The 18205-nt window shown below is 41.8% G+C and overlaps 1 protein-coding gene across 3 annotated transcripts in view; it reads right to left on the bottom strand.

Annotated features, from left to right (window-relative positions):
* ACVR1B (activin A receptor type 1B) overlaps positions 1-18205 on the bottom strand; it is a 45105-nt gene that overhangs the window by 18830 nt on the left and 8070 nt on the right. For all 3 annotated transcript variants that reach the window (XM_003906395.3, XM_009180766.2, XM_021922378.2), the window contains 2 exons: positions 2471-2710; positions 1425-1673 (listed from right to left, as the gene is read on the bottom strand). In XM_003906395.3, coding sequence (XP_003906444.1) covers positions 1425-1673; positions 2471-2710 — 489 coding nt within the window. The remainder of the gene's footprint in view (positions 1-1424; positions 1674-2470; positions 2711-18205) is intronic.

Below are 18205 nucleotides of genomic sequence, written 5' to 3'. Positions count from 1 at the left end.
CATAATTTCCCCACAGAACAACAGTCTTGTCCCACGTCAAGGAAACATAAAAACATGCAAAAGTTCTCACAAATAAGATCCTCTGTGTTTTAGCTAGAATGGCAACAGTGATGTTTGTGGATGTTTTTTCTTTGATAAGAACGGACTTGAAGTCAAGAATTTGAGACTAGCCTGGGCAACAAAGTGAGACCTTCCACAAAAATTAAAAAAAAAAAATTGCCAGGCTTGGTGGCACATGCCTGACATCTCAGCTACTCAGGAGACTAAGGTGGAGGATCTCTTGAGCCCAGGAGGTTGAGGCTGCAGTGAGCTGTGATTGCACCATGGCACTGCAGCCTGGGCAACAACAGAGTGAGACCATATCTAAAAAAATAAAAATAAAAAATAAAAAAAAGGAACGCAATACCACTGTCACAAAAATAATGGTTTATCTTCATTAAAAAAATTCTTTGCGAGGTGGGTGGATCACTTGAGGTCAAGAACATATGACCAGCCTGGCCGACGTGGCGAAACCTTGTCTCTACTAAAAATACAAAAATTAGCTGGTGTAGTGGCGCATGCCTGTAATCCCAGCTACTCAGGAGGCTGAGGCAGGAGAATCACTTGAACCTGGCAGGCGGAGGTTTCAGTCAGCGGAGACTGTGCCACTGCACTGCTGCCTGAGAAACAGAGCAAGACTCTGTTTCTAAATAAATAAATAAGTAAGTAAGTAAAAAAATTCTTCTGCATTCATGTTCACATTTAACAACTAGCTGAGCTATACACCCTGAGACCTAAACAACTCCAAGCCCTTTTATCCTAAATTCTTGTCTTATGCCAAGGTCTAGTGTTTGGTTCATTTTCCACATCTGAGAAAGACTTGGTCAACAAAAGGCAGTACAGGAAATAGTGCTGATGCTATGCTGGAGGCCCACACTGCCTTTATTTTCACCCCCACCAAAAACCCTTGGGCAACTGGTACAAGTCAATGATTCACCAAATCCCAACTCTAAGCTTTACTGGATGTCCTTAAACTCCCCTTGTGGTTGCTCAGAGATCAATGATTAGCTGTCACCACCTCACAGGAATCTGGCACACTCCTGTTTCTCAAAAGGGGCCCTGAAATTGAGCACTCCACTGCTCAGGTGGAACCAGCTAAATTTTAATCGATGTACGTACAGTTGCAAAGCTTAGAGAGGCAGAACTTCTGTAGTGGATAATTGTGTACTAGAACTTGGGAATCCCAGGGAATGAGAGATTTTCTGTGAACCCATTATCTTATCTTATTACACGTCAGACTCCAAAAGAAGGGGAACTAGGAAACCAAATGACTCAATGCTGGCAGAAACAAATGCAGTGCCCCCAGCCTTCTCTATAAGCACTCTATCCTTCTGGGAAACTGATTAAAGTCAACCACAGACACGATGCCCTGGAGAACTCAGTACCTGAGCCAGACCCTGAGGTGGAGAGATCGTAGACAAGATCCTGGAGCGTCTTGTCTTTGGAGAGACACATCTCACATGAGGGATCTTCCATGTCCAGTCTCTGGCGGTTGTGATAGACACGCTGATGATAGTTAATGACAAGGAAAACAATGATGATGATGAGGAACAGGAGGAACACCGGGCCGGCGATGATGCCTACCAGCTCCACCGGGCCCCACATGGACGGGTGCTCAGGCTCCTTGAGGTGACCTGGGTCAAGTGAGAGAGGAGAGGGGAAGAATGAGAAGTAAAAACAAGGGAAAGAGTAAAAACACCTCCCTCAAAGTGAAGAGTGAAAAAGAACCCTTTCCCTGTTGACATGTTCAGGCTCCCTTGATCTCTCTGATCTTCCTGGGCTAGTCTGTCTGCCTAGATGCTCTCAAATGCCCAACTTCTTTAGTTAAGGCACCTCTTTCCAGTCAAAGCCACAACCCACTTTGTAATCTCACGCATTTCATGATACTATCCCCGCCTCAGGCCCCTACACAGATGCCTGTTTCTGCTCTTTAACTTTCCACAGCTCCCCTAAGCTCCACTCTAGTTTCTCTCCTTCTCCTGAATGGAAGACTTGCAAAAGGGTGGTATGTGGTGCTTCTCAGCTTTGGTTACCGGCCTTTTTCTATTCTGGTCCCTTCTCACATCTGACCACCATCCTCTCTTGAGGAGTCACCTTTGCTCAGCTCTAGGGCCATCTCTTTCCGGATCAGTCCCACATCCTCCCGCGGGGATCCCTGCCTGGTTCTTCCACTCCTCACCACTGCCTATGGCTGCTCAGCCACTACTCAAAACACTGCTGGCACCTCTGGGACTAACTTGAAAATCTGCTTCCTCCCCCTCTAATCCACAAAAGCAACTCCTGAGAAACCCCAGCCTTTGTCACCTTGGGGAGCATCCAAAAGGCATCTTTATCATCAAACCAAGCGAGTGGGCAAGAGTAGAAAAAAATGAAGCGACGGGGTGCCCTACCTCCAAGCTGAGCCACTAGTCCAACAAGGGCATGCACTCACCACTGGGCACCCTCAAGTCGATCCTGTTGCAGTAGTCAGTGTAGCAGCAGTGGGTGTTGCGCAGGTCCTCTGAGCTCAGGCAGTAGAAGGGCTTCCCGGCAGGGACCAGCTCCACTTTGGGGATGCAGGTGCGCACATGGTGCTCCATCCCATCCAGATTGAAAATGGAAACCATGCAGGCCCCATCTGTCTCACACGTGTAGTTGGCCTGGAGGCAGCTGGTGCACGCACACAGCAGAGCTGCAGGAAATTGGGGAGCAGACATTGACATCAATGGTGAGATCCTTTGCAGGTCCTTTTCCAAACTTAGAATATAATCCGTTAGCATACTTGATGTTCCAAAACAGTTTTTATAGAGATGGGGCCAAACAGATACCCTTAACTGAGCACAACTTCACCTGTTTATTGAGCTTTTGAGGCTCCGCTATTATCCTCTAAGTGCTCTACTTTATGCCTGTGAGAGACAGAGGAACTACCTTTTCTTCAAATTGAGATGCCTGACAAGAGGAAAGCATCTTCCTTTTGGAGAATGTGGGGCTGCCCCCCACTTCATGCAGAGCCACCTAGGGTTCCTGGAGCTATCACCAGCCCTATCTCCCCCAGCAGGAACCAAGCACGCCCACGGCTTCCTGCAGCATGCATGCTCTCACACATTCTTTTGCTGCAATGCTTTTTTCCTGCCTAATTCTTACATATCCTTCAAAATTCAACTCAAATGTCACTTCTTTTGAAAAGCTTTCCCTGACCACTCCATTATCGTCCTCCTGCCTTTAGTAGTCCAAGTCAGGTGCCCCTCATTCACGAGGGCACAAAGGATATCCTCCAAAGAGGAGAACTTGAGTGCCTCCCTTGTGAAGTTATTGTGACGACTAAGTGAGATAATGCATTAAAAGTGCTCAATACATTTAACCCATCCTGAAAGGCCCCTGGATAGCATGCACATGCGTTCATGTATGCCAGTGTGTGCACACACAATTTTTTTGAAACAGGCAGTGTACACAATCACCTCTGGGATTAATGAGTTTTGCTGGGTAAGTATCATACATAAGTGTGTCCCATTTGACAGGAAATTACTGCAAATGAATTTGGCGCCTCTGAAAGCCTCTTCAGCAGCCCTGGAATCTGAAATCCTTTATTTATTCAACTAACAAGAATAGCACAGACAGCAGCAGTTGGTTCTCCCCAACACTGTCTCCCAAGAGACTAACCTAGCTCTGACCTCTTGGCATGGGCAGGAGTGTTGCTTTGCCCACTAGAACACTGAGGTCGGGGCTCGGAAGTGCTGAAGGAGGCACTCACACATTGAGGGGTGAAGGTGGTGGGGGCCCAAGCGAGTTCCAGATCACACAGTCAGTCAATACTATCTGGATAACAAGTGGCAATGCATTCACACTGTGGCCTCTGGAGATGAGACACTTATGGGCAGTCCCATGAAAAGCTACCCTGTCATAACTCACTGATTTAGGCTATACATAGTCTATCTTCGTCTCTTCCTCCAATATTCTGAAAGTCATCTCTTGGCTTTTCAAATCCAAAGACAGATTCTAAATATCTCAGTGCCCAACCCCTCCTTCCTCAGGCTTTCTATAAATGAGCCGATTCCTTGCTAGTCCCACCCAAGGAAACCAAGGAGGCAGTCCTGGCAGGTGGACAGACAGTGTAGACAGTGCAGATCTTCACTTATGGCCTGTTGTATTTTTTCACGTTTCATCAGATCCCTTTCTTCTGGGAGAAATTCCAAAACATGCAGCCTCTTGCTTAAGAGTTTGGGTAGTGGTATTTCTTAAAGTCAGAACATTTAAAGTAGGTGCCCATTAGACTAGGATCTAAATCATAAAAGGGATTTTAAAAAGTAAATTTCTCCTGAATTTTTATTCTAACCCGTTTAGACACAAAAAAGACTAAGGAATCTCTTCATTTTCTCTTCCAAATACCTTTGTTTGCTCCCTCTCTTATTCTTTCTGCTTTTACATTTACTTCTGAAAGTCTCAGAATACTTGATCCAAACCTCTTTTACTCATGCTGGAATCTTGTTAACTCAAGAAAGCTAACTCCCATTCCCCTTTGTGGCAGTGGGGACATTCAGGCACTTTAAAAGGGGTTCCCTATGGAAAGCACACCTCTCAATATTTGTGTTGTGGTGTCCAACAAAGAGAACAACATTGGTTCTATTTTGGGAAGCAAGAAGGGAAAAGTAACAACTTCAAGAGAGGACTATTCTGAGCACAGTGAGACACAAGCCCAAACCCACAGTTGCCTTTTAGAAAAACACTCACTCCAGAGCCCACCAATTAGAGGGACTGAAGAGTCAGGAGCCTCTGCTTCCAGATACTTATGCTCCTTTCCTTAGTTCACAACCTCTTTCACAGTGATTCATTCTGGAGAACGAACACACCCACACGTGGCTCATTATTTTTGGGAAGTACTTAAACAATCTTGGTGTAAGACAGGAAAGAACAAAAGTGGTGAAATCTATGCTAGACAGGACGAAGAACGGAACTGGGGGCTGGGCCATGTGGGTTTGTGATAAGGCGCTGAGTGAGTCCCTGAGCCTATCTGGGCCTCAACTACCCAACCAGAAAACGCTGTTTATCTTACAGAGATGGTATGAAGATTAGCCAAGCAACTGCTAAGAGCTATGGGTCTTCTGAGAAAGGCCACTCTACACATATCTGTGTCTAATTACATATTTTACAGAGTGAGAAGTCTGAAAAAGATACATTTCAAAGATAACTACCACCACTGCCCATACCCCTGAAAAGATCAGAATTACCATCACTAGGAGTCACAGTGGGAATCATAGCAGGAACAGGTCAGAAAGGCTCAAATGCCAGCTTTAATATTAACCACATGACCTTGAGCAAGGTATTAACTTTCTTGCACTCTGTTTCCTAATCTGTAAAGTGGGGCTGTTAATATGCAGCATTAGGCAATTTTGTTGCTGTGTGAACCTCACAGCATGTACTTACACAAACCTAGATGGCATAGTCTAAGTGGTGTAGCCTCTTGCTCCTAGGCTAGAAAACTATACAGTATGTAACTTTACTGGATACTGTAGGCAACTGTAACACAATAAGTATTTGTATCTAACATAGAAAAGGTGAAGTAAAAATACAGTATTATCTTATGGGACTACCATCATATAACAACAGTGTGGTCCATCACTGACCAAAATGCTGTTATGCGGCACATGACTGTATTTCATACGGCTACGTAAGAATTACATGAAGAAATATATATCTGTTTTTTAGAGACAAGGTTTTGCTATGTTGCCCAAGTTGGACTTGAACTCCTGGGCTCAAGGGAACCTCCAGCCTCAGTTTCCTAAGGAGATGGAACTACAAGCATGTGCCACCACACCCAGCTAATGTATTTTTTAAAGTACTTAACAACTAGTAGAGATTCAATAAATATCAATCCCCCCCTCAATGTAAAACCTAAAAACAAAACAAAAAAACACCACCCAAGTAAAAATGTGTCTGCTTAACCACTAATTAGGAAGTGGCAAGTTTCAGTAAGAAACTGCTGTTCAAGTTTCAGCTCTGTCAGGAACTGGCTGCGTGGCTCTGGGCAAGTCATTTAACCTCTTTGAACCTCATTTTTCTCATGATTAACCAGAAAGAAGGGACTGAACTATATGACCTCTAAAATCCTTTCCAGCTATGTTTGAATCTAGTTTTGTTTTTAAGTTTACATTGTTTGATCACTGACCCAACACTGGACAATTGTTTTGTTTTATATGCCTTTTCCTAAACATCTTTTAAATACAGACATTTTGGCTAGCCTTCTGTTAACATTCATTTTCCACTGAAACAAAAGTGACAATTATAAAAGCATCTGAATTTACTGTAAATCTCAGTTCATTAAATCACACACACTAAATTAAATTCTCTCTGAAAAGCTAAATCTGGACTAATGATAACAGCCCCTTAGAATCTGTTTCATAGTGACTCATCAGGTTAAAAATTTTACACACCGTGTATGTAAACAATACATACCTAAAACTCTCCTTATTCACGGAAGAATTACGTAGTAGAAATAACACAAATCAGAAAACCAAATCACAGGAGTAACAAAATCACTCTACACATAAACCAGTTAGGAAGTGGTCAGAACAAAAGCCCGACTAGCATAGACTTTTGTCATTAACAAGTTAGTCAAATTTAAACTAAAGACAAAACCACCTTGGCAGGGTTTGAACATGGTTCCAAAGTATGATTGGAAGGTGGTTTGTGGTAGGATGTAAATGCAAATTTGATTCATGAGACAGGCTGTGTTTCGAGTAAGGCTGACAAGTTCCAACCTGGGCAGACTGTCTAGCTCCGTGTTACAGAGGCGCCTAACACAGCTGGGCCTCAGAAAATACAGGCCACTCAGTGACACCATAGCCCAGCTAAGAATTCTCAAAAACTGCCACACAGGGTCAGACTCACAGCCATTTAGCCCAACATCCCGCCTCAGACCCTCACCAGGAGCAGTGTGGGAGAGTGCAGTGCGATGGCGCCCCCTGTGAAAGGAAGAGGCACGGCACCCAACATCTAAGTTTGTCCTAACAGATGAAGGTCCAGGAGCGCATCTAAAACTCTTTTGAAGCTACAGTAATTATGAATTTTAACTTAATTACTACTTGTGGATAATTAATTTCATAAATTTAGTACTGGTTGTGGAGCACTGTCCTGTTTAGGTACCCTAGACTTGACTCTTCCAAATTTCACCAGGCAACCTTCTAGTTCTGCCCTTTCACTTCGTGATTTTATGACTTGATCATAAACTGATTCTCAGCACTCTTTCCGGATGAGAAATTCACCAGATAGGCCAAAGCGATAAGAATAGCCTAATACAACCATGATTACTTTAATTATTCTTCCCTGGCCCTTATCCCAATCCCCTCCAGTTTCTTTGGGATAGAACAAAGACCACAACTCTACCCAACTATGATTGCAGGATCAGAGACACCAGTTTTACATTCAGGTAGGGTGTTTTCAGTTTGTTTCCCGTAAGAAAACACTGTGTAGAGCTACGCTGTGTTATTGTATCAAGAGTTTTCACTTTCATCCTCTCCTGTGATCCCCACAGGAACTCAGGAGCTGAGGCAGGTATAGCTGCCTTACTTTATGGATAGTAAAGCCTCGGAGAAGTTAAGGGGCTCACAAGTGGTAAACCAGAACAACGATGGGGCACATCTCCAACTCAGGTCTCTAGGGTCTAAGTCCCATCTTTTCCCTACAACACCACACAGCATTCTACCACACTCTTTCTGACAACACAGAGTCAGCAGGGCCATGGCCACACTAGGAACACCTTCATGTGATCAGATTCAGCACCCTGCAAATATCATTCACATCACTCTGAACACATTCTTACCCTCCCCGTATCAAATGCACTGTTGGTTTTCTGACCAAAGAGCCACACCATGTCTTCCTGCAGTTCATCTCCAGGGATTTAGTGTGTTACAGCCTGGGATAACAATGCCACTGGAAACCTCAAGGTTTCACCATGAATTCCTTACTTCTTATTGGTGACTCTACCAATATTATAGAAGTGGTGCTTTATCCCTACTTTATTTTTTAAGACAGTTTTTTTTTTTTTTTTTTTTTTTAAATTTTCTTAGAGACAGGGTCTCGCTATGTCATCCAGGCTGGAAGTGCAGTGGCTATTTACAGGTGTAGTCATAGCTCACTGTAGCCTCAAATTCATGGCCACACACGATCCCTTCCGCCTCAGCCTCCTTAGTAGTTAGGACTACAAGTGTACTCCACCACACTGGCTAAGATAGTTCTTTATACACGGTGTAAATCCCTTTAATTCCTTTGTGACTTTAAAATAACTACCTGTACAGATTTTATTAGGGTCGTTGAAAGTCCAGATAAAGTCTTTCTCTTTATTCACATGCATGCTTACCTCTATAAAAAAATTTCAAATTATTAGCCTGCCTGGGCTTTAGAGAAACCATACTGCCACCTTCTCTCGAGTGCGTAATATAATGTTTTCTTAGATTCAGTGGCCCTAACTTTTATTAGGTCTCACCAGCATAGCAACGAGGGTCTCTCTGGAAATATCTTTACACATATAAGAGTAACAGGTCAATTTAACAGTCTTCTGGCTGTGGTGCCATTTAAAGAAACAGATTATGTTCCATTCACCTTTGCATCTCCAGGGCTGAATTCTAGTAGGTCCACACTAAACATCTGCTCAAAAATGGCCATTTATGAAGACAACATTAAAGTCCTTTGAGATGGGAGGAAAAATAATATTGTCCCAGTTACTATGGCCATATAACAAATTACCCCAAAAACTTGTGGCATCAAACAACCATTTAATCTATGCATGGATTCTATAAGCCAGCAACTTGGGCAGGGCAGCAGGAACAGCTTATCTCTACTCCACAATATCTGGGGCTTCAGGTGGAAGACTCCAAGGCCGGGGGCTAGAACCATCTGAAGGTTTATTCACGCTTACATCTGGCGCATGATGCTGGCTGTTGGCTAGGGGCCTTTGTTCTTCTTGATGTGGTCCTCTTCAACTACAGGATGAGCATCCTTTATCCAAAATGTTCGGACCGGAAAGTATTGCAGATTTCTGATTTTGGGGGATTTTAGAATATTTTCATATACATCTGACTGGGCATCCCTAATTTGAAAATCTGAAATCCAACATGCTCCAACGAGCATTTCCTTTGAGCACGTTGGTGCTCAAAAATTTTTGGATTTTGGAGCATTTTGGATTAGGGATGTTCAACCTGTAGTCCCTTTGTGTGGGTTAGCTTAGGCTCCTCAAAGCATGACAGCTGCCCTTCCCCAGAGCAAGACACCAAAAGGAAATGAACCTGGCAGAAACTGTATTATTCTAGCAGCCTAGCCTTAGATACCACAGAGCATCACATCCACGATAGACCATACATCAAAGCAGTCAAACCTCCGCCCAAATTCAAGGAAGGGACATGGGTAGACCCTGCCTGTTGGAAGGAGTATCAAAGTCACATTGTAAGAAAAATATGTGGGATGGGAAATATAGTTGCAGTCATTTAGGAAATACAATTTGCCACAAAGACCCACTTCTTTAGGTCTAAAACATCCCATATATTTATCACTACTTAAATTCAGAATAAAATAACATTTATTACAAACCAACTATGAATGTAAGATTGGTTTTATACCTTTACCTTGAGAGGTATCTAACATCTACAACTTGTCCACTTCGAAATAATTTGGGCTTGTGTGTTTCCATAGCATGCTTCTCAGTACAAATGGAAGAAATCATTCTTTTTTGAGATGGAGTTTTGCTCTTGTTGCCCAGGCTGGAAAGCAATGGCGCAATCTCGGCTCACTGCAACCTTTGCTTCCTGGGTTCAAGCAATTCTCCTGCCTCAACCTCCCAAGTTGCTGGGATTACAGGCGCCTGCCACGGCGTCTGGCTAATTTTTTGTATTTGTAGTAGAGATGGGGTTTTGCCACGTTGGCCAGGCTGGTCTCGAACTCCTGACCTCAGGTGATCCACCCAACTTGGCCTCCCAAAGTGCTGGGATTACAGACGTAAGCCACCATGCCCAGCCAGAAATAATTCTTTTAGTTTCTCTGCTACCTCCTCTATCACTGAGAGCACCTTCAGGGAGATATAATTACATAGGGATTAACAGCCTGGGCTCTGAGGTCCGACAGCCTAAGCTTAAATCCTGGTTCACTTGTTAGCTGAGCAACATGAGGCAAGTTTCTTAGGCTCACAGGACTCGGGCTGCCCAATTAGAAAATGGAGAAAACTAAGAGAATCAACTTCATAGGATGGCTCTGCGGAATAAGATAATCAGTATATAAAGCTCTTAGCCAAGTGCCTATACAGTTAAGTGTACAAGCAAATGCTAGACATTCCCACTAGCACCAGCCACTGATTCTCTAGCAGGTTTCCCCCAACCTTTAATTTTTTTTGTTTGTTTGTTTGTTTGAGACGGAGTCTTGCTGTGTCGCCCAGGTTGGAGTGCAGTGGGGCGATCTCGGCTCACTGCAAGCTCCGCCTCCCGGGTTCACGCCATTCTCCCACCTCAGCCTCCTGAGTAGCTGGGACTACAGGCGCCCACCACCACGCCCGGCTAATTTTTTATATTTTCAGTAGAGATGGGGTTTCACCGTGTTAGCCAGGATGGTCTCGATCTCCTGACCTCGTGATCGGCCCGCCTCGGCCCCTCAAAGTGCTGGGTTTTAGTTTTTAAGATGGAGTCTTGCTCTTGTCACCCAGGCTGGAGTGCAATGGCACGATTTCGGCTCACTGCAACCGTTGCCTCCTAGGTTCAAGATATTCTCCTGTCTCAGCCTCCCGAGTAGCTGGGATTACAGGTGCCCACCACCACACCCAGCTAATTTTTGTATTTTTAGTAGAGACAGGGTTTCACCACGTCGGCCAGGCTAGTCTCAAACTCCTGACCTCAGGTGATCCACTGGCCTCAGCCTCCCAAAAGTGCGGGGATTACAGGCGTGAGCCACCATGCCTGGCCACGTTTAATGTTTTTAAGTGCCTTTAATTTTTTGTCATTGATATTGGAATCTTCTGCAAGTTACATTTTAAATTGCAGTTTCCCACAATATCATTATCATACCTAAAATAACTGACAATAGCCTTAATGTAATCAAATATCCAGTGTTCAAAAATCCTTTATTATCTTGAAAAAATTAACAGGTGGCTCAAATCCAGATCCAGGAAGGGAATGCTGGCTCACACCTGTAATCCCAGCACTTTGGGAGGCTGAAGTGGGAGGATCTCTTAAACTCAGAAGTTCAAGATCAGCCTGGGCAACATAGTGAGACCATCTCTACAAAAAGTAAAAAAATGAGCTAGGTGTGATGGCATGTGCCTGTCATCCCAGCTATTCAGGAGGCTGAGGTGGAAGGATTGCTTGAGCCCAGGAGATTGAAGCTGAAGTGAGCTGTGACTGCATCACTGCATTCCAGCCTGGGTGACAGAGCTAAATATAAAATATTTAGCCTCAAAAATAAAATAAAATAAAATGAAAATCCAGATCTAAATGAGGTTCTTTCACTGCACTTGGCTGAGAGATCTCCTAAAACCTTTTATAATCTATAGGTTCCCCCTTAGATTATAGGTGCTGTTATTTTTCCTTGCAAGTTATCTGTTGAAGAATCTAGGCCATTTGTCCTGTAGTTTCCTACATTCTGGATTTTTTGGGTTGACTCTCCAAGGTGTCATTTAACATGTTCCTCTCTCCTCTGTATTTTCTATAAGCTATTAGCTAGATGTAGAGGTTTGATCTGATTCAGGTGCAAATTTCTGGCTAGAATACTAACAAGTGATGAATACCATCCCTACCATACCTCGCAAGGCACAGAACTTCCAGTTGTCTTTTTGTGATGTTAATGATTTCTTTTTTTTTTTTAGTAGTGTTTTCCTCTTCTACTTTTCCAGGTCCTGTGTAGGCATTCCCCTACCTCCACACTCCCCTCCTCCAACCCCAACAACATCAGCTACACAGATTTTGGCATACACACATTTTTAGTCTAGAAAAGACTACGTTCCAGACTACTTGAAATTTACTCTGTAATCGATTTCATCCAATACGCAAGATTAAATTCAGTGTATTTCCTTAAGTAGTTCTAAGACTGCCTATCCTAAGGATGGGTTCTTAACCAAAACTGCTATATCCCTCTCTTGTTCGTGTTTGGATAACCAGTCTGTAATCACTGACGTCGCCTAATTCTGTGGTTTCTCCAAGCTCATTATCCCAGTCAGGTGGTCTGCATCATATCTCTCCTAGCCCAACTATACCATCCACATAAGGAAAGGACCCTGAGTGATGTCACATGGTACTGTTTTTATCTAGTAAAGCTTCTACCTCCCATTGTGCTTTAATGTGGCCGCATCCTCCCCACAGGTCTGTACTCTAATATCTCCAACCTACTGGTTGTCCTCCCACCCAGGTGCTGACACTGAATCAAATACATCAAAAGCTCTTACTTGCTACTAAGCATTTCAATTCCAATATTTCATTTTGAGGAATTCTACTTGGTAGGGGGGTCCAAAACTATAAATGTTAGTTGTGCTATTATGAATATCATATATCAGGTTTTTTAAAAATATATTTTATTTTTACTACCTTTTTTTCCCTGCTTGCCAAAGTAACTAACCCGTGTTTCCTTGTTTAACAAGAATTTCAACCACTACAGAAATATACAATGTAGAGGTTGAGCGCCCCTTTAATTCCTGCCCCAGAGACAATTACTACTACATGTTTGATGTATATTCCTTCAGGGTTTCTTAGGCATACTATTTTTCAAGAGGAATTTTTTTTTGCAAATTGATACTGAAAAACTGAGAACTGAACTTGTCCACCAACATAAATTAAATTACACTAAAAATGTGAATATATGATCACATATTATATGTAAATTATATACATCAGATGAGAGTCAATACAATCCCTATCAGAATCTCAGTGGCCTATATGTAAATTATATACATCAGATGAGACTCAATGCAATCCCTTTCAGAATCTCAGTGGCCTTTTTTTTTTTTTTTTTTTCCGGAAATGAAAAAGCCGATCCCAAAATTCATATGGAATTGCAAGTGACCCTGAATAGTTCAATCTTGGGAGAAAAAAAATAACAAAGTTGGAGGACTCATACTTCTTGATTTCAAGCTTACAACAAAGCTACAGTTATCAAACAGAATGGTGCTAAGTATAGACACACAAATCAACAGAACAGAATTGAGAATCCAGAAATAAACCCATACATCTATGGTTAACTGATTTTCAACAAGAGTGCTTAGAACATACAGGGGAAAGGAAAAGTCTCTTCAAAAAATGGTGATGAACAAATGGATAACCACATGCAAAAGAATGAAGTCAGACCCTTACCTAACACCACGTGCAAAAATTAACTCAAAATAGATCAAAGACCTAAATGTATCAGCTAAAACTTAAAATATCTAAAACTCGGAAGAGGGGTAAAACATCATGACCTTGGATTTGGCAATGGTCTGTCAGATATGACACCAAAGCACAAGCAACAAAAGTAAAATGGATAAACTGGACTTCATCAAAATTAAAAACCTTTGTGTACAAAGGGCAATATCAAAAGAGTAAAAAGAAAATGGACAGGAGAAAATATATGCAAATCTTATATCTGAAAATGGCCTAGAATCCAGAATATATAAAGAACTTTTCAAACTCAACAACAACCAGATTAAAAACTGAACAGGAGCCATGCATGGTGGTGCATGCCTGAGGTCCCAACTATTTAGGAGTCTGAGGCAAGAAGATCATTTAAGCCCAGGAGTTCAAGGCTGCGATGAGCTATGAATACACCATTGCACTCCAGCCTGGGTGACAGAGAAAGACCCGTTCTCTAAAAAACATAATAATTTTTAAAAAACCAACAAAACTGGACAAAAGACCTGAACCAGACATTTCTCCGAAGATATACAAATGGCCTGCAAACACATGAAAAGATGTTCAACATCGACTCTAATGTATTGCAAATTCAAATGAAAACCAAAACCATAATGAGACACCACTTCATATCCACTAGGAAGGCCATAAGAATATGAAAAAGAAATTTAATAAGTGTTGGTGAAGATTTAGAGAAACTGGAACCCTTCGTGCATTGCTGGGACATAAAAGGGTACAACTGCTGTGGAAAACAGTTTGATGTTTCCTTATTAAGTTAAACCTAGAACTACCCTATAACCCAGCAATTCTACTCTAAGGCATACGCACAAAATAACTGAAACAAATGTTTAAACACAAACTTGTACATGAATTATTCTCAACAGTACTATTCACAATAGCCAAAAGGTGGAAACCATCCACATGTCCATCAAACGATGAATGAACAAAATGTGGTATATTTATTATGGAATATTATTCAGCCATAAAAAGAAACTATTGATACATGCTATAATATAGATGAAACTTGAAAGCATTATATTACATGAAAGAAGCCACATATTAAGATTCCATATGGGCGTGGTGGCTCATGCCTATAATCCCAGCACATAGGGAGGCTGAGGTGGGTGGATTACTTATAGTCGGGAGTTTGAGACCAGTCTGGCCAATATGGCGAAACCCCATCTCTACTAAAAATACAAAAAATTAACTGGGCGTGGTGGTGCATGTCTGTAATCCCAGCTACTCAGAAGGCTGAGACAGGAGAATTGCTTGAACCTGGGAGGCAGAGGTTGCAGTGAGCTGAGATCAGCTATGGCACTCCAGCCTGGGTGACGGAGCAAGACTTCATCTCAAAAATAAATAAATAAATAAAAATTAAATAAATATTAAACTTTAAAATTAGGGGTGATGGTTTGCACGACATTATGAAGGTACTTAACACTACTGAATTGTACAATTAAAATAGTACATTTTCTGTTACACGTATTTTGCCACAATTTAAAACTACTACCATATATCCCTATTTGCCAAACAACATACACAATATAATCTCAATAACAAAAACAAAAACCTTACAGTGTTTTTCAAACTGTCTTCTTCCTGAATCTCTAGACTCTCCACCATGTCCAGGAATCTCTGAACTCACAAAGAGGAAACCAGTGTCCTTTTCACCAGTTTCTCACCAGTGTCTAGTACAGCACCTGGCAAATAGCACTGTGCCCAATAAATGTCACTCAACAGATCTCAGCCTAATAATTTCAGGGGCAGAGGGGGCCTCTGCCAGAGTTGCTCAGCTTTTACTCACTTTATAACTTCATATACATTTCTACGTTTTCATTTTTAAGAGTTCCACTGTCTTAAAAAGAAAGACAACTGTTGATAGCTACTGATCTAGACAACTGCCAAAATGTTTATGAAAATCTGAATCAGGTTAAAAAATGTCTGGCACTAAACTGTTCACAAAATAGAGGCAATGTTTGGCTTTCTTGGGGGGCGGGAAGGCAATAACTAGGAACTGATACTGTACTAGCAAGGTTCTAACTAGCCTAAATAGAAAAATCTTGCAGCAGTAAAGCAATCACATGCTATTTGGTTAAAAGAAAACAAGACCCAAGTTACATTTTCACCTTTTACAATTATCAGAATTAGATTTTAAAAATACATTAAAACAAAAAGCTTTCAAGTACCCAAGAGCCATAATAAAGTCAAATTTTACAGGTGCCAATGGTGGTATATAGAAAAACACAAAAACAAAATGTACTGGTAAAAAGCACTTACAAAAAAAATATAACTGACTTAATAAAGGAAGCTATTTGTACGGTGGGGGGTGGGGAGAACCACAGATTTAACAATAAGACACTTGATAAGCTTGGTATTTAATTCCAATCTGGGAAAAAGTCTTGGAATGGGTTTGCATAAGAGAAAGGTGTTTGGAAAGCCAGCTCCACACTATATCCATTCTACAAGCTGCCTTTCTGACATTCTACTTGGAGACAAACCCAGCCCTAGAGAGCTGTTTAAACAAGTTCAACCTTAAGTCTCTGTTAGAGAATGAAAGCTTTGTTCTCACTCAAAAGAGACGTTTGATGTTTATCCTAAGGAGACCTGTCATTGCAACTTAATTTATGGCTGACTGTAAATACCTGAACATCTAGCAAGGGCCCACCTGCTGCTCAGGAGAATGTCAAGGTAAAACTGAAATGAGCGAGCATCATTATGAGGCAGTATGTCCAATGTTCCTGGGACCTATGTGTACAGACTCAGTTGTCATATTTAGACAATCAGGAAATTGCATTTCTCCTTTGGTTTCAGTTTATGATGAACATGTAAAACCACTGTTTTCTTTGTTGAGTCTGAATAAACATACTTCTGGCTCAATAGAGCAGGGAAGGATATTTATCTCTGGTATTTTCTTCCTGACCTATTTATTATAATATGGACAAATGGAGAGGAGACAGTGTATGTCACAGTTTTGAGTGAGAGGAGGGATAGGAATGATTGTTTCAGGCAACTGGGACAATGAAAAAGGAAAAAAGAAATCAGACAAACTGAGAATAAAACTAATGAGGTTGAGAGATCAAGTTAATTTGGCTGGAATAAAATGGGTAGGCGTAGGATAAATAGAGATGAAAGAGGTGAGATAGAAAGAGAGATTATGATGTTCCAAGTAACTCACAAATGTTCATGGCATTTTTTGAGTAGGATTAAAATTCTATATACACGAGATGATAATAAAATTAGAGCAAAACAGAATTGGAATTATTTGCCTAGGATTTTACTGAGAGGATGGAAAAGAAATGAATGAATTAAATTAAACAAACTTATTAAGTACTTAAAACATGCAAGGCTCTGTGTAGGCCAAAGCCATATAATGAATAAGCCAGCTCCCCGCACCAACTCTTTGGGCATAGAGAGTGGGAGGAGAAGACAACTATAAACAGTGCAACTCCAACTACCAATACAGGCCAAGGGGAAAAGCAGAGAGGATGGAATCACTGACCCGGAGAACACAAGAGGATGAAGGTCCACACTGGAGGACACTGGGTTTGGCCAGGAGGAGAAGTGGGGAGAAGCATTCCAGAGAAAAAGAAAGGGGAAGTCAAAGGGCTGTGAAAAAATATTAGCTATATTGGGTTCACAGTAAATTGACATTTACAACAATGCCAAGGTTCCAGCCAAAGACAAGAACAGTCAGGAAGACTAAGACCAGATGAAACTGATTGCAATGCTAAGCTAAGAGGTCTAGAGTTGATCCTAGAAGCCATAAAATCTATAGGTCAGACAGATAGGGTGCATTTCCAAAGTTAAATCCAGCAGTAGGATGGAAAACAAATAGGAGATTGAAGGCAGAGAGCCTGGTTAGAAGGTCACTTTTACAGTACTCACAGTTTATAGTACAGTACAATATTTAGACCACATGTTTTGGACTTGGATAGACTTTGGACCCACTGCTTAACTTCTCTATGCCCTGGTTTTCTCATCTGTAAATTGGGAATAAGAGCCCCAGCCCCTCAAAGAATAACTACATAGAGTAAATGATACAACACAGGTGCTTAGCATAATACTTTAGTATATAGTAAACATTCAGCAAATCAGATGCTTTTATTACAACTGTCACCTGAACTCCTCATAGTTTGTGGTAGTTCCAACAAGCAGGAAAAAAGTCCATTTGTGTGTAAACTTTTGAGACAGGATCTCACTCTGTCACCCAGGCTGAAGTGCAGTGGTGCAATCATGGTTTGCTGTAGCCTCAATTTCCTGGGCTCAAGCTATCCTCCCACCTCAGCCTCCCAAGTAGCTGGGACCACAGGCACGTGCCACCACGCCCGTGTAATTTTTAAAAATGTTTTGTAGAGACGAGGTCTCGCTATGTTGCCCAGGCTAGTCTCAAACTTCTGGACTGAAGTGATCCCCCACACCTCAGTCTCCAAAGTGTTGGGATTATAGGCGTGAGCCACTGCGGTCAGTCTGTGTGTCTAAACTTGTAAAGGGCAAGGACAGACTCTTTCCTCAGGATCCCTCTCAGCATTCAGCTTGATGCTAGGCACATCCTGGATATCAGAAATGAACACTGACTGATTACAATTCAATCTTACCTTCTACAGGTATAAAAGGTAACATGCAAACATATACCAAGACAATATATGAGGATGTGGGGCAAGGTGAGTCCTCTACTACCCCCCCAAAAAAAAAAACCAAACCCAGAAAATACTTCAATTCCCAGATTCCTCACCTCAAACATCCCAAGCACCTAAAAAACATTTCCAAAGCATCCACAATTCCTCTCCCCTCCACTCACAAATATCTAGAAAAAAGTTATAGGCAGATGAAAGCCACCTGTG

The sequence above is a fragment of the Papio anubis genome, chromosome 9 (genome assembly GCF_008728515.1).
Source record: "Papio anubis isolate 15944 chromosome 9, Panubis1.0, whole genome shotgun sequence".
Lineage (NCBI taxonomy): Eukaryota > Metazoa > Chordata > Mammalia > Primates > Cercopithecidae > Papio > Papio anubis.
This window is presented reverse-complemented; position numbering and strand designations above follow the sequence as displayed.